Source organism: Rattus rattus, chromosome 9 (assembly GCF_011064425.1).
Source record: "Rattus rattus isolate New Zealand chromosome 9, Rrattus_CSIRO_v1, whole genome shotgun sequence".
NCBI lineage: Eukaryota > Metazoa > Chordata > Mammalia > Rodentia > Muridae > Rattus > Rattus rattus.
In genome coordinates this window covers 68,668,220-68,680,398 of record NC_046162.1, presented here as the reverse complement: position 1 = coordinate 68,680,398, position 12,179 = coordinate 68,668,220, and the positions used below count along the sequence as shown (strand labels likewise).

General features: G+C 50.8%; 1 protein-coding gene across 1 annotated transcript; it reads left to right on the top strand.

Moving 5' to 3' along the window:
• The first annotated feature begins 104 nt into the window (after positions 1 to 104).
• On the top strand, positions 105 to 11,623 carry Kctd2 (potassium channel tetramerization domain containing 2). The gene is made up of 6 exons (XM_032912275.1): positions 105 to 493; positions 2,326 to 2,434; positions 4,500 to 4,591; positions 7,718 to 7,813; positions 9,599 to 9,724; positions 10,650 to 11,623. Exons 1-6 carry the CDS (start codon positions 155 to 157, stop codon positions 10,677 to 10,679), a joined length of 792 nt encoding a protein of 263 aa, XP_032768166.1. The 5' UTR covers positions 105 to 154; the 3' UTR covers positions 10,680 to 11,623.
• The last annotated feature ends 556 nt before the right edge of the window (positions 11,624 to 12,179 follow it).

Genomic DNA, 12,179 nt, shown 5'->3' with positions numbered 1-12,179 from the left:
GCCCTAAAAGGCGGGCGCTGCGCCGTCAGGGTCTCTGCTAGTTGGGGGCGCTCCCGTCCCTTACCCCCTGCCCCACCCCCGCCGATGGGCTGGCCCGGCTCTCCCTGCCGAGGAATGGGCCGGCCCGGCGGCGCGCGGGCAGCGGCGGCCCAAGATGGCGGAGCTGCAGCTGGACCCGGCAATGGCGGGGCTGGGAGGGGGTGGCGGGAGTGTGGTGGGCGATGGGGTCGGCTCGGGCCGGGGACCTCCCAGCCCACGCCCTGCCGGCCCCACACCCCGGGGACACGGCCGTCAGCCTGCTGCCGTCGCGCAGACACTGGAGCCGGGCCCCGGACCTCCGGAGCGGACGGGGGGCGGCGGGGCAGCCCGCTGGGTCCGTCTCAACGTGGGCGGTACCTACTTCGTGACCACCAGACAGACCCTAGGCCGGGAGCCCAAGTCCTTCCTCTGCCGCCTGTGCTGCCAGGAGGACCCGGAGCTGGACTCGGACAAGGTGCGCCCCGCCCTCGGGCGCGCCCCCGGGCATTGGGACCCATTCTAGGCTGGTGTTCCGATTTCTGGGACTCGTTTCCCTCCGGCGGGTCCTGCAAACCCGGACTTTAGTCCATTCTCCCCTCCCCCCGCCCCCGGGTTAGCACCGACCACCACAGAATGAACTCCCATCCCCGTTCTCCCCGCCCATCATCAGACACACTCCAGCTTCCCTTTGCACCCCACCGTTTTCTCAGCTGCTCCTTCCTGGAGTTGTCTACCTGCACCCACGGGAGCCCCCTTCGTACATTCTCTCACATTCTCTGCCCCTCCTGAGGATCCCCCCTTTCTCAAATCTGCATGAGTTTTTCTTTGGGTCCCGTAAGGCCCCCCGCTGCTGGTGCTAGAGGCATTCAGAACTGGGTCAGGGTGAATGACCACATCTTTGTCACTTTCCGAGGACTCAGGTCCCGTTCCATCCCTGTGCAAAGTGGAATTAAACTTGGGGTTTAATGATAGCGTCCACTACTAAAGGGTGCGGGAAGTGCTTGTGGTGGTGATACATCCTGTGGTGGTGATAAAGTCCGGGTCCCAGACCTTGTGTGCGGTAACAATCACCGTTTCGGTACATGTTTGGAAGTAAATGCATTCCTTGGAAAGATAAGCGGATCGGTTAGGACCCAGCGAGTGTAGAGTCAAACACAGGGTTGAGCAGTGGCAAGACGTCGTTTATTTCCAGCTTGAACTGTAACTTTTGCAAGTTCACCTCTGACTCTCAAACGCATCCTTTGCAGTGGCTTACACCGCTTTCCATGCCATAAAGCACTCCCGAGGTTAGCAGACTTGCATAAACATTCAGTGTCATCTGTCCTCTGATACCAAATTGATGGGAACCTCACCAACCCTCCTAACTAAAGAGATTCCAGAACTCCTGTTTATAGGGAACTATTTTTATATACCCCAAGTCTTTCTTATGGCCACACAAGCCAGTTTCGTGTTTCTTTCACTGTAACGATGAGTAAGATTAAAGTTGCTCTGAGCCAAGCCCTGGCAGTACCACGCTTCCTCTGGGCACAGAGCTAGGGTGTGTGAGAGTGCAGCTGGCAGTTTGCACTCCCACTGATGTTGGCCTTGGGCTCACGAGAGCTGCCAGTAGAATGGAGGTTTTCTCAGAATTAGGAATGTAGTCCAGGGGCAATGAAGAAGTCAGAATGTTTAACACAGCTATGGAATTTCCCACATCCCCCGTAGCTGGTATCCTACAGAAGAATGTGAAAAGATTGTGGGTCTACCCAGTAAATAAAGGCCTGGCAGTGGGGATGACTGTGCGTCTAAGACATCTGACCTGAAATGATCTTAAAGCCAGCCTCTGGCCAATAGCTTAAAATAAGCAAACTGGGCTGGAGAGATGGCTCAATGGTTTAAAGCGCTGACTGCTTTTCCGGAGGTCCTGGGTTCAATTCCCAGCAACCACATGGTGGCTCACAACCATCTGTAATGGGATCTGACGTCCTCTTCAGGTGTTGTCTGAAGACAGCTACAGTGCACTCATATACATTAAATAAATCTTTAAGGGGTTGGGGATTTAGCTCAGTGGTAGAGCGCTTGCCTAGCAAGCGCAAGGCCCTGGGTTCGGTCCCCAGCTCCAAAAAAAAAGAAAAGGAAAAAAAAATAAATCTTTTTTTTTTTTTTTTAAAAAGCAAACTGTAGCAAAACCAGTAAAAAATAAATAAATAAATAATGTTTTTTAACTGACAGAGTGACTGTCGCCTGAGTGCCCGGGCGGATTAGGGAAATGCTACTTAGAAAATGTTGCTGAAAGTTTCATAGTGCTTGTCTGTGCTCCATTGGCAGGATGAGACTGGAGCGTATCTGATTGACAGAGACCCTACCTACTTTGGTCCTATCCTAAACTACCTCCGCCATGGAAAACTCATCATTACCAAGGAGTTGGCAGAAGAAGGTAAGGACACCCGGCTGGCTTCAAACTTGCCGTCGACTAAAGCTGTTTCGAAGCCTCCGGTTTTTGTTTGGGATCCTCACTGCGCCAGCGCAGGCGTAAGAGTCAGTGAACCTGGGTTTGTGAGAGCCTGGAAGGGAGCTGCCCAGGGCGGTGCCGGCGGTGCTGGCGGTGTCAGCGGTGGCACGGCGCGGTGCTGGGCCAGGTTTCTCCGATTTGCAGATCCGAGCTTTAGGCTTTTAAACCCGCAGGGCTGCCACCGACCTCTTTCACACGTGTTTTATTCGCTGGCAGTGAGCGCCTGTAGCCTGAGGCACCACATCTCTGTCAGGCAGGCATTCTCATCTTTCCAATTTCCTTTGGACTTGTGAATATAATATTAATAAACGCCTGGCCTCGTTTCCTAAGTCTCATGCTTCTCTGTGAAGCCGTGCAGCTGACCTGATTCACTCTCCAACTCAGTGGCAGGCGCGTCTCTGGCTCCTTGTCAGTCTACTTTGTAGGGCATTGGGATGGTAAGTGGGTCTAGCCCTCCGTGTAAAAGGCCGGCCTGGTCTCTGGAGGCATCCAGTGCAAATCCGGGGTCCTTTCATAAATGCAGGGCCCCTGATCTAGAACCCTCACCACTGGATAGAACAGCTTGTCCTGGCAATCCTCCTTAGAGAAGTGGCTTGAAAGCAGCTCCACTTAGTCAAGAAAGAGGAGCTGTGTATCCTCGCCCATTCAAAACAAATCACACAGTGTAGTGGTGGCCCATGTCTGTAATCCCAGCACTGGGGAGGCAGAGGCAAGTGGATCTCTGAGTTCAAGGCTATAGTGAGTTCCAGGACAGCCTGGACACACACAGGACACACTGAGAGACCCTGTGTGAAAAAGAAATCATTTCAGATGCATACATAAGTAATAGGAAATAAATCCCATGCTCTTGTTATCTTAACCACCAGCCTCTTACAGTCTCTTCATGTCTTTAATATAAAAAGAAACTTTGTTGAGCCAGTGAGGTGGCTCACCGGGCCAGAGCTCTCCCCGCCAAGCCTGACAACCCAAGTTCTCTCCCTGGAGCTTACGCGGTAGAAGGAAAGGGTCGACCACAGCAAATTGTTCCCAACTCCAGGTTCGTCTCCTTTCCCCTGCACTGACGAGCAGACATACACAGTTTTGTTTGTTTTTCTGAGATCGAGTCTCAGTATGGGCCTGGCTGATCTTGAACTCACAGACTCACTGCTGCTGCTAGCATTAAAGGCACTAAAAGCACCACAACTGACAAGAATAAATAATCATTGAACTTTGTCTCCTTCCAGGCATCTCCACCCACTACCTCTCCTCCCTCATTCTTCTGAGAGGTTTTATTTCTGAACCGTTTGAGGCTAAATTGCAGCTTTTATTCCTTAATAATTCTCTGTTACTCTAAAAACAGGACCTTGGCGTAATCCTCCTAACAGCTCGGGAAATTTGATATTGATTGTTTATCTACATCCTCTTCTCAGATTCAAAATCGTACTCATGTTCATTGGAGCATTTTTTCCTAGCGCAAAAGCAGACATCCCATAATTATTCTATCTAAAACCTTTAACTTTGTTTACCATGAGAGGAGTCACTGATTGCTCCCACACACACACTTTTGTTGTTAGTTGGGGATCAAACCTTGCTAGGTAAGTATTCTGCTGCTGTCCAACTCCGACAGAAATAATTCTCCTATTAAATTCTTAAGTTTATATACATGTACCTATACATGTAAAACCTGCCCTTTTTTAGGGAAAATACTGCAGGGTTGGGAATTGTCCAGTGTGGCAGGTTCCAGGAACTAGGTGACACATGGACAGCTAATGAGCAGGTCTAGCAGGAAGCCAGCCGAGGGGTGAGACTGGAGGGTGAACACCCTGTGTAGCGTAAACGTATGAGACGGTTATGGGCAAGCCCTGAAGAACTGAGCCAGTTTTCTTAAGTTTCCTAGACTGAAGGGGAAATGAGACTTATGTTTGGAAAATGCAGTGCTTGGAAGGCAAGCCTTGCCTTGCTGTTTCCCTGGGGGCTCACACCTCTGACCACAGCCTGGTCCGTCTTCTAGGTGTGCTGGAAGAAGCAGAGTTTTACAATATCGCGTCTCTCGTGCGGCTGGTTAAGGAAAGGATACGGGACAACGAGAACAGAACTTCACAAGTAAGGCATCTGGAACTGCCGAGGACAAGACCTGTCCAGGCTGCTATCTGTCTGTCTGTCTGCAATGTAAAAAGGATGCCTTCTCCTCAGGGCTGGAGGGCTAGACTGCTTCAGTGTGGGAACTGAGGAGTAGCAGAGGAAACAGAGCAGCCCCAGCCCTGCAGGGTAGTGTTACTGTCCAACTGTGGACAGATCCCAGGCCACTTTAAGGCCAACATTTGTCCTCCGCTTGCAGCCCAGCCAGGTCTTGCACTCTCCTGCCTCAGCTTCCCTAGTGCTGGGATTGCCAGGCGCAGAAAGCTTGTTCTTACTGATGGAGCATCTGGCCCCCTCAGTGTAAAGCCCACAGTCTCACTCACACCTGCTCTCCAGCCTGCCAGCCGCTCAGAAGCCTCTGCGTGGTGCTGTGGAGAAAATGACATACAGCCTCGTTCTGTCTATCCCAACTTTGGATTTTTGTATTAACTTAGTAGATGTGATAACAAAATGCCTCCTTTAAGGGGAGGGCAGACAGTAGGGCAAACTCAGCTTCTTCCTGTGTCATTCATCAGTACTGAGCCCTACAGTGTGTGGTGTTGTAGCCCTTGTGATTTTGTAACAGAAGAGGGTCTTTGCTCAAGAACTTTGGAGTCTAGCAAGAAAGAAGAGACTTTTTCTTTGTGTAGGACAGGCTGTAGCCACCTGTCTGGTGACACAGTGGTGGGTCTTTCCATTAAAGAAAAGGCAGTCAGCTGCCTAGCCACTCCACTCCCCTTAGGCATTTGTGAGTATTGGAGACTTCTCTGCCCGTGTTAGAAGGCTTCTTGTTGATGTCCACAGTAGATTTATACTTGGTAAATAGGAAACAGGGCCCTGTGTTCTCTACTCCTGGCCCTCTCACATCCCCATGGCATCTTTACCTGGTAGGTATTTAGGAAACAGAGGTTTCAGAAGTCTAGCTTTATCCCCAGTTTCCCACAGTCTAAATTAAAAGAGTTCTTAGTAGAAGTTTGGATGGTACCTCGAATTGTGTAATCTGAAGCCGCCCAAATCATGGAGCCTGAGTGTTCTGCATTCTTGGCTTGATCCCTTGAGAGCATCCTAGGATTTCTGTTTGATGGCAGCAATTAACTGATTAGTCCTGCAGGCTCTGAGGCTTGAGCACCGATACCCAGTTGGAAGCTGTCTTGTTCCAGGAATGTCGGTCGGACCTTTTATTTTGATTGATCTTCCATCTGTCCTTTTCATGAAGAGCGCTCTGAGAGATGGGATGATATTAATATTGAAAGGTGTGCTCTTCCCTTGTCAACGTCTTCTAAGATACAGTTGGCTGTGTAGATTTCTAGATGTTACCTCTTTTTTTTTTTTTTTTTGGAGCTGAGGACCGAACCCAGGGCCTTGTGCTTGCTAAGCGAGTGCTCTACCACTGAGCTAAATCCCCAATCCTAGATGTTACCTCTTTGAACTTATGCACTGCCAGTCATATGTCACAGGCGTTCTGGAGGCCCTAAGCCCGTGTTTGTCGTGGTCTCTTAGCTCTTTTGATGTTTGACAGGTTTCTAAATACTTTCCTGTTCGTATATATTTGTTTGTCTGTCTATCTGTCTGTTAGTTAATCTTGGTTTTTTTTGGAGCATAGATAGGTTGACTCTAGAAGAGAAAAAAAAGGAACCACAGCAGCTTAGATCCTAGGGACTTTGCCTATTTTGGCCAAGATCACAGATTTTTTTGGGATGCCCTGAATTTTGTAATATAAACCTGATTGTTTCTGGGGTTGGGGATTTAGCTCAGTGGTAGAGCGCTTGCCTAGCAAGCACAAGGCCCTAGGTTCTGTCCCCAGCTCCGGAAAAAAAAAAAAAATCATGAAAACCTGATTGTTTCCAAATTTTATAGGCAAATACATGGATAGAACCAAAGGAATGGTCAGTGGATTTGTCTTTGTTTACAAGGAAGGGCATTTTCTGTCTAGAGCTGCATTAGTAGTCATTGCCCTTTGGTTTATGGTTTTGCCTTTGTCTGGCTGGAACCCAGGGCCTCACAGTGCTAGACAGTGACTCCACCGCTGAGCCGCATCCCCAGGCCGGAAGGACCCTGGCACGGTTCTGTTTCCTAGTGTTTGGGCTTGCAGCCTCTGTCCAGCCCCAGCTGGCCTGGACTCCCCATGCCCTGCTTCAGCCTTGTGAGTGCTCGGATTACAGATGTGCAGCACACCCACCGCAGTCACTCAGGAAGCTCGGCAGGAATGCAGACTTCTGGAAAAGTGAATGTTCTTTCTTGTTGTCCCATACCTCTGTGACAGGGATGTCCTGCTGAACATTGGCAGCGTCAGCAAAGGGAAACTAATGAGTGTCTATACCGTGTGTTTTCTTCTTGACGTGAGAATACATTAATATGCAGTTCCCACTGGCAGGTGGTATGCCGTACGTAGTCCCCACACATAGGAAATGGAAGCGGGGCAGAACAGGAGTGTGAGACCAGGTTGGGACATAGAGTGAATTCCAGGACATTTTGGACACACTTGCCAGGCATGATGGTACAGCCGCTGTCCCAGCACTTGGGAGACAGAGGAAGATAAATCTTGAGTTCAAGGCCAATCTCTGCTACACGATGAATTCCAGGACAGCTAGGACTGCACAGTGAGGCTGGGCAGCTGCCTCAGGGGCAAGAGTGCCTCTGGACTGGCTAAGGACTCGTGTTGAGTGGTTCACAGCCACCTGTAACTTCAGCTCCAGGGGAGGGATGGGGGGTCAGGTCCCACAACTTCCTTTGGCCTCCATGGACACCCACAAACATGCCACATGCATACATACACATAAATAAAAAGTTTTTCCAAAAGGTAATTTCCATAGCCACTTATATTCAGTCTGGAGCACCAAAATTACATTGTGCATTTTAGCATCTAAATCATGTGTAAAAAGTGACTTTGCTGTTGTCACATGATCTGTCCCTCTGGAGTCCAGGTTTATTGCACACACTGGTTCGTGCCTTGGCCTCTTTCTGTTCTTGCAGCTGATGAACTCTCCTAGAGCCCATAGTGATGTGGAGAGTGAGGTAGGGGTGGTCTGAGAACCTACCCCTAGGCAGCTGTGGGTGGTGGGGTCCTGCCGGGGTCCACATGCTGCTGACCTAGTCTGCCTGTTGTCACAGGGCCCCGTGAAGCACGTGTACCGGGTCCTCCAGTGTCAAGAGGAAGAGCTCACTCAGATGGTCTCCACCATGTCTGATGGCTGGAAATTTGAACAGGTATATTGCTAAAAGAGAAGGAACTCCACCGCCTCATCCCAGGGAGCCACAACCAGCCAGTCAGTAGCCCGGGGAGGGGGGTGACCCCATTTTCATTGCAAAATTAGGAAAGAGCTCCTTGGTGTGTATCCCTTGCTTGGTGGCATGTGATGCTGTGAAGGGTTCGGAAGAGGACCGTGTCTTTTGGATTCACACCCAGTATTTGAATTTGACAGTGCCTATGGTCATCAAAGACTCTGGAACACCTCCTTTTGCCTTTCTTTGCCTCCGAGAGATTCCTGTCAGGAAGTGCTCTGCTGACACTGTTCTGTTAGTCCTGAGGAAGGCCGGCTTCAGCAGAGGCTTTATAATTCTGCTGTACCATCTGCGGGTGCTGGGAGCGGATCAGGCATACAAGTGTGCCGGGGCATTTCCCAGCATTCTCTTTCCCTTCCTGCCAAGGGCTTTGTGCTTAGAATTGGGGTTTTTGAAAATAAAGCCCCTGAGAATCTTGGTTTTACCACTCTCTCCCGTTAGATGGCAGCCTGTCCATCTGTTGCTTCAGCTCCGCAGAAGGGGAGTTTGAATGAAAGGAATGGTTTTGTCTAGAGGTGACTGTTCATGTGGAACCGCAGAGCCAGCTGAACTGTCACCAGAAGCTCACTTAGAGAACAGAAGCCCAGCTTGTCTAACTGCTGTTACTTTAGAGTTAGAGGGAGAGATCCCTCTGTCTCCCCTCAGGGTCAGTCCCATCACATGGGTCCCCCATTCCCAGTCAGCTGTCGACCAATGCTGCACGACAGTTAGAGTCATGGCTGTTTTTCCTGATGCATAATCTAACAGATGTTGTTTTTATAAATTATATGTAAAAAAAAGTAAAAATATTTAGGTGACTTTTCTCTGTGACGGTGATAGCTAGTTTCAATGTCACTCTTAGGTTATCCCAGTGCAGCAGGCAGAACTGAGCCTCTGGTCCTGGAATGGGTTTTGCTAATGTCCTAAGGGAGAATGAAGTCTAGTCTTATGCCTCCAAGGTGTAGATGAGGAAGGGGAACGGGAGGGGAGAGTTCCAGTCTTGCAACAGGAGTGCCCCAGCCTGAGGCTTTGGGTGCTTATGCGGCTGCATTTGCTGTCTGCCAAGCTTCTCTATGTGCAGACTTCCAATTTTGAGTTAAATGCTGGATTTGTTTCTCCAAGAGGGTTGAGAATACCAGGGCTTGTGGATTTCGGTGGCTACAGAGTGTTCGCTTGGTACTTGCAAGCCTCTGTTCCAGTCTCTCCATGCCTTTGGGATGGTGTTGGGTGCTTGGGTGAGGGGAAGAGGGTGGGTCTCAGACCTTTCTTCTCCATGATTGGATTCTTCCCCAGAATTGGGATCCATTTAATCCCCCGGACCATGGTTGCCTCAGAGAATGCTTATTCTTTGAAAGATAAAGTTACAAAGTCCAGTTAGGGGCGTAGGGGAGGGGAGGGTTCTGTGGCACGGAAGTGGGTTTGGTTTGGTTTGGTTTGGTTTGGTTTGGTTTTGGTTAGTTGGTTTGGGGGAGAGGTAGTAGTTTTTTTTTGTTTGTTTGTTTTTTGTTTTTTGTTTTTTTGTTTTTTGGAGACAGGTTCTCCCTAAATAACCCTGACTTCCCTGCAACTGTACAGATCAATCAGGGTAACCTCACCTCAGAGATCTGCTTAGCTCTGCATCCCAGGCGCTGGGAGGAAAGGTGTGCACGAGCACGCCGGGCTTGGTACCGTGAGTGTTTTAGGTCCTGTCTGTACGGTTGCAGCACTGTCGCCATCTTTGTGTTCCATCAGTTAATCAGCATTGGCTCCTCCTATAACTATGGAAACGAAGACCAGGCAGAATTCCTCTGTGTTGTCTCCAGAGAACTAAATAATTCTACCAATGGCATCGTCATAGAGCCAAGCGAAAAGGCCAAGGTAGGATTCTGCTTCCCCAGGCTGTCCTCTACCTCCTCTGTGCCCTGCCTCTCTCCAGCTCTGCCAAGCTGCTACTGGGTTTCTTCCACTCCTCCTGCAGCTACGAGCTTCCTCTCATCATACTCTCATAGATGCTGGATTTAACTCAGGACTTGTTGGGTCTGGGGAGATGGCGGGCATAGCCAAACTGGTGAGCTCCTCCTTCAGTGAGAGACCTTGTGTCAAAGGGAAGCAAGATGAGGTGAAGAGTGATACAGGAAGAGGCACAATTTACACTCCAGCCGCGAGTGCGTGCACACACACACACACACACACACACACACACACACACACACACACACACACACGGCCACGCACAGAAGCAGTCAGTTCCACAGGACTCGTAAAACTGCTGGGAGCCGAGCCTGGGCAAGGGCAGGTCTGTATCCTGTCAGGATGGCGAGGCATGGCTGCCTTGCTCCTTGATGGTCCATTCCTCTCGTCTCTTCCCACACAGTGCCCTACAGACACACACGCACACTCGTGAAGAGCCTGAGTGTGAGCTGACTGTGAGCCGCTTTCTTTAACTTGGAAAACTTTGGGCCAACAGCACAGAGCCCTCTGGGCCATCTGTATTTGGCAAGAGAACCCACTGCACTCAGGTACCGACGAGGTGGAGGCTCCAAGCCTGACTTGCTACGTACATGGGCCCACAGCAAGTTGTGTGCTGTCCGCTGGGGCCAGAGGAAGCAACTACGGGAGTTTTAAATCATTTTTAAACCGTTCCTGTCATCAGCTGAGCCATGACTTAAATCTCTGCAGCCATGCTGGAGCTGTAGTCCCAGCCTTGCCCAGGGGTCTGAGCTGCACCCCAATCCTAACCCATGGGCCCTTGGCTTCCTCAGCAATTATTTAACTGACTCTGTCTTCCCCCATCTACTTTCAGATTCTTCAGGAGAGAGGCTCTCGAATGTAAACAGAGAATCAGAAGTTTTGGATCCCTGAAGGACGAGAGCAATCGGCCAAGCAGCTGCGACGGCGGCCCTGCACCTGTACAGTAACTGAGCCACTGCAAAGCACAGCTGCGCCTGGCCCCGAGAAGCGGCGTCCGGCCACACTGGAGTTGCCCCCGCCTGGACGAAGACAGTGCGCCTCTGGCCTCATGGCCCCTTTTCAGAAACCTGCTCCTGTTTCCTAGCCAGTGCTAGAGCAGACCTCACAACAGCCTCTGGGTCGGGTCCCTGGCTGGAGCATTGTGGGGAGCTGGGGGAAAGGGAGGAAGGTCTAGCTCCCTGGAACAGTCTAGATGCTAAAAGCCGGAGCAGAGGAAAAAGGCTGTCCGGAGCCGTGCCCTGGTCTCAGCCTGCCGGTGCCATGATGGACATCAGCAGCTGCATGGACCGTTCTTCCCTGACTAGGCTTCTTTGAGGTTGACAGGGATCCCGTGTTAGTATGTTGGACCGAGGGTTTGGTACAGAATAAAGCGGCCAAAGGACCACAATCCCATGACCAGGGCCTCAGAGGCAGGAGGATAAGGTGTCCTGGCTGTGGTTGGAGCGTGGGAGTTGCTGTTCCCATTCCCTTGAGTGGCATCACCCGGTGTCTCTCACAGCCGGGCCCCTCATAGCCCACCCTCACCCAGGAGGTTTGAGGCTGCGGCGTCCTCAGCCGTGCTAGATGGACAGCAGCACCAAGCAGTTGGTGTGATTGCTTCTGCAGCCTTTTCTTACCTGGTCGACCCCGTCTTCCTCCCCCAGCTTCTTGGACTGGACCAAAGAGAAAGGACTTTGTGGACCCTCTGTGATGGCTTGGGGTGAGGAAGGCTATTTCTATGGACGCTGCCAAATGTCTCATGTTGTCATAGCTCAAAGTGGTGGTGTTTTTGTGATTGTCTCTTGAACTGCACTGACTGCTAGGTGATACTGTGTCTCTCCTTTATTTCTGTGGCCATCATGGTCCCCAGCTCTGTCTGTGTGTGTGTGTGTGTGTGTGTGTGTGTGTGTGTGTGTGTGTGTGAGAGAGAGAGAGAGAGAGAGAGAGAGAGAGAGAGTGAGAGTGTGTGTTCACACTCATGGTGGTAGTCTGTGGACTTCCTGCATCTCCTGGGCAGGAGATGCTGGCAGGCAGGGGTCCGTGCTTGTGTGAAGGGTACCCAGAACTCACAACCACACGTCCTCCTCTCCTATGGAAGAGAGGGACCAGGGTCTTGTCTGTTTATCCTAGACAACTTTAAACTGGCATGTGATACAAAACCCAGGCCGAGCACTCATGGTTCCTTCAACACCAAGATGTCTGCATTCACTGGGTGTGGGGGTGACTGCCTTTCATCTGAGTACCTGCGAAGCAGGCGGGCAGATCTCTGTGAGTTCATGGACAGCCTGGTCTACATAGAGTCCCTGTGTCAAAAGGGAGGAAAAGGAAATCTGCACATTCTGTAGCTCAGCTGCTATCCAGGGGCTCCGCCATGCTGACTCCT